The sequence below is a fragment of the Pistacia vera genome, unplaced genomic scaffold, assembly GCF_008641045.1.
Source record: "Pistacia vera cultivar Batoury unplaced genomic scaffold, PisVer_v2 Contig435, whole genome shotgun sequence".
NCBI lineage: Eukaryota > Viridiplantae > Streptophyta > Magnoliopsida > Sapindales > Anacardiaceae > Pistacia > Pistacia vera.
The window spans coordinates 122,173-126,446 of record NW_022196263.1 but is presented as its reverse complement, the minus strand read 5'-3'; the positions used below and the strand labels follow the sequence as shown (position 1 = coordinate 126,446).

Below are 4,274 nucleotides of genomic sequence, written 5' to 3'. Positions count from 1 at the left end.
TAGTTAAATTAACAAATTTAAGGGGATTAAAAGAAATTGAATAATTTAGAAAACTATTTTCAAAATTGGTGAAATAAAGTTAACTTTTTTGAAAAAACTTAATATGTGAACCAAACGAAGCCGATTGGATTCCCACGCCACGTAGCAGCATATTTAAACCAATTCATTGAAGGCGCCAAATGGCAATCCTATGAGCGGTAACTGGTAAGATCAACGAATCTCAATTCAACACTGCTTTTATGTTTCCCCTTTTATCCGCTCTACTTACTTACTGGACGATTACCCATGAAGAACCAATTCATACCGATTGTCGTTGAATCAACTCGGAAACTCGGTAAACCCATTCTCTATGTTATATTGACATTCGCCACCGTCAAAGTATCTCATTCTCTGTATTGCTACATGCGAAATCTTACAATGTCGTCTTCTTCATCAACCTCAACTGCAACTGATGCTGAAACTCTCCAGCGAAACAGAATTCTCTCCAGCAAGCTCTACTTCGATGTTCCCCTTCCAAGGTAACCTAACACTGATATGTTTTTACAAGTTATACAGGTTAAATTTAATTTTGGACTGATAATTTTTTATTGCTTTATTGAGGTCCCAATGGTTTACTCATGCGCTTACGATATTTCGTTTCTTGGAATAGAGAAGCTGAGGCTCTTACTTCTTTTTCTTTCAGTTTATGTGATTTCATTTTTATATTTTTTTTTCATTATTATTTGAACGGATTAGTGAAGAAATGTAAAAGAGTATAATCAATTTGAAGTACAGAAGAGTTTAAATTAATTTGGTTAACTAGCTTAATATATGCGTTTTCAATTAGAGCGTGAACGTGCCTAATTCCTAGAGTTTAGCTTTGGACTTATTTGTTTAGACCTTTCCAGCCCAAGACGAAATTTAATCCATTATTGCTGACCGTGAAACAATTTGGACTTAGGCATGGTATAACTTTCCCTAACAGGATTTTGTGCTAATCATGGATAATGTAAAAAATCCAATTCCATTAAATTTGGTGGGTTGTGGACTGAACTTGAGTAGTTAATAGACTGTTTTCTTGACTTGTCCGTGCAATTGATGAAGGCATCCATTTGATTCTTCTAAATGGGGTCGCATATGCCAGTTCCTCAATTTGGATGGTGTTTTGGACAAAACTCGTATTGTTGAGCCAATGGAAGCGTCAAAAAAGGATCTCCTTGTGGTAATTTTTATATCATTGATGAACTCTTGCTTTTCTTTCTCTTTGGCATATGCAGTGACTTATTATGAATACAAGAGTTGATATGAAAGTATTTAACTATGTAAGCTAGCATCGAGCTTGTTTTCTAGTGGTTTAGAAGGCAATATTGACTTGTAATGGGAAAAGTTACATTGTAGGAGTCTGTTCTAAAGGATTATGAAAATTGATACTGTAACAGCTGTAAAGTCCAATTACAGCTCGATAATATGCATGGATATACAGATGGGTCCTTAGTTCATATGTATTATATGCATGACTTGCCAGTTGGTGCCTTTCATCTCGTTCCATAAGTTTTGCCATGAAGATGCAATACTGCACAAATAATTTTGAAGGAAAATTCTCTTAGTAGTGAGACTTTTAAGTGGTAATGCTGGTCAAAATGCCATGTTTAACTTGGTCTTCTGTGGTAAGGACTTACTAGAGCTGTTATTTTTAGTTTTATTTTATGTGATTTGAGCTTAATGGTCTCTCAATTAGTTTGTCTTCTGGGTATACCTTATGCATCTGGTTCACCTTTTACTGATTGTATAATTTAGAAACCCAAAATAAGATGGCTCACCACCATCAGAAGTCGCTTCATTTTTCTAGGTAATAGATTGTGATGAGTTTGAACTGAGTGATTATTTTATTTGAGTCGGCTATCGTTGAGCAAGCAGCCCACGGCTGTATTATTATTAATTTCAAAAAAAGTAAAGGTTAAGTAGTTGACAACATATTAGAATTTTATTTTGATAGTTTAATATAACCAGATTATGAGCATCCAAATTCATGACATTATATAGGGAACATGTAGAAGATCAATTTGGAAATTGAGTTGTTGCAATGAAACAATCAAAACCCTCAATTCTGATTTTCTCCAAAGTGGACAGCACTAAGGTTCGTTGACAATCCTTCAATATTCAGAAAAATCTCCACTCCCACGGCCTCAGTTCAGCACTGTTTGATTACCAGGAAAAAAAAATGTACACAGGTAACTGATGCCTGATTTCATAAACATACAAATGTAGCAAGTATACTAGTCGCATAAAGTAATAAAGTGATGAGTGAGTATTGTTCCCACGAGGATAGTGTCACTAAGTACCGATTTCCTTCGTTTAAGTCTTAATTAAAGCAACAATAAATTGGATTGATGGAAAATTAATAACTAAATACAAATTAACAAAATATATATAAATGAATAATAATGAAATTAAAGCAAAACCTAACAACTTAACTAATTAAACAATGCTAAAAAATGTTAGGGTGTTGATTTCACCTAGATACGTTAACCCAAATCATAGAATCTATTACTCAAGTTCTAATTCTTTGATTGAAAATTGAATTCCCTAAGTTGTAAAACATACCTTCTCAGGCTAAATTTCCCTACTTATCCCTATCAAGCTTCCGCACCCAACAAAATAAAGATTAATAGTTCAAAGTCTTTTAAGCTTTATGAAATTCTATCTAAATTTCATAGATCGCTAAACCTATCTCTAGCATTTGCTTAATCTACGGTATTTATCCCAAGAGGCACAATCACAAATTACTTATCAGTCTCATTGTGAACAACACACATTTTAATGGTGATCAAGCATCCAAAAGTCATTAAGCAAAGAGATAAACATTCAAGCATGAAATTAAAACTCAAAGTAAATCAATTCATATAAATTTGAATCATTGTATCAAGGTTATATCAAACCCTAGCTAAACAACTCAGTTCATACTCAAAAACGAAATGAAATAACAAAACAAACTGAATCAAGATTCATCATTGAAAAACAAGCAAAAGATGGAGAAATCTTCTCTAATTTGAAGCCCAAATCTTCAATAATTTTCTCCTTCCATGAGCTGCCTCTCAAATGACGAACCAAGATCATTTTCTCTTCCTTTTTGCTCTAATTGATACCTCTCTCACTTAAGGATGAAGCCCTAGCAAGCCAAAACGCGTCGTTTTATTTTTACATCTGATGCAGGTTTTGCCGCAGCGAAGCTTTTTCCTCGCCGCAGTGAATATTTTCGGGCCAAATTTGATCCTGATATAGTCCGAATCTGGAAAAGTGTTAAACATATGAATTGTAGCCCTTTCAATTATCTTTTTGATCGTTCAAGAATCAGCACAATCTGAGGTCTACAGCTCAAGTTATGGCAGAAATACTAAAGTATGTTTGAAGACGTTTTTCTTCAGTTCCCTGCGTACCTTTCACAACTTCAAGCTAAGTTTTCATCCTTGTCTAGTAAGAATTAGGAAAAACCCGAAACATGAAAGTTATAGCTCTTTTTCTTAGCTTTCCAAAGCTTCTAAATTCAGGTCATTCTGAGTTTCCAAGCTCAAGTTACATAATTTACGCTCAAAATTATTATTTATGCCTGCAAAGACAAATTAATAAGATACAATGCAGCTTCTTATGTACTAAATCACCAAGGTCGAAAGCATGTTGGATTTTCAGTCTTCAACCTCAGTATTGAAAACAAAACTGGGAAATATCGTCGTGACATCCCTGGAAGATGATAATGATTAAAATAAGCATAATAATCAGCCTTGCAAGGAACGACAAACAATTAGGGAGCTTAGGATAAAAAACGACCAAATTCCAATGAGGAGCAACTCACATACTTTAGATAAGGAAGAGTCATGTTCTTCAAAAGGGACGGATTACGAATCACAAATTCCTTCCATTCATCTTTATTGATTCTACCATCCTTGTCAGTATCAGCATCAGCAAATGTCTGCAGGGATGCTATGGGTATCAAAATGCCCAAGAAAGAGACTCAAGTAAGGAAGTTATAATGAATAGTTTACTTTGTCAATGATCGATTCAACAAGGTCATCTGACAATTTTATTTCGGATTCATTCAAAATGGCAACTACCATCTGCTTAACCTGAAAACATTCTTCAAACAAATTAGCTAAAAAGCCAACAAGTGCCCTGAAACATCAGTTATCAGCAGTTTTCAGAATTCAACTACTGACAAACGGTTACTCACTTCCTCCCGCTCAATAAACCCTGTTTGTCTCAGATCATATAGCCTAAACGCAACTGCAAACAAAACAAAA

General features: G+C 34.4%; 2 protein-coding genes across 2 annotated transcripts; one reads left to right on the top strand and one right to left on the bottom strand.

The window, feature by feature from the left end:
- The first annotated feature begins 289 nt into the window (after nucleotides 1-289).
- On the top strand, nucleotides 290-2,280 carry LOC116143978 (histone deacetylase 2-like). The gene is made up of 3 exons (XM_031429429.1): nucleotides 290-518; nucleotides 1,084-1,201; nucleotides 2,023-2,280. Exons 1-3 carry the CDS (start codon nucleotides 403-405, stop codon nucleotides 2,113-2,115), a joined length of 327 nt encoding a protein of 108 aa, XP_031285289.1. The 5' UTR covers nucleotides 290-402; the 3' UTR covers nucleotides 2,116-2,280.
- A 1,004-nt stretch (nucleotides 2,281-3,284) lies between these two features.
- On the bottom strand, nucleotides 3,285-4,273 carry LOC116143983 (calcineurin B-like protein 9; the record flags this gene model as incomplete). The annotated part of the gene is made up of 4 exons (XM_031429434.1): nucleotides 3,285-3,717; nucleotides 3,834-3,946; nucleotides 4,020-4,100; nucleotides 4,205-4,273. Coding segments are annotated over 4 exons (318 nt in total), but the record flags the coding sequence as incomplete, so codon positions are not given.
- Nucleotide 4,274: the final 1 nt, after the last annotated feature.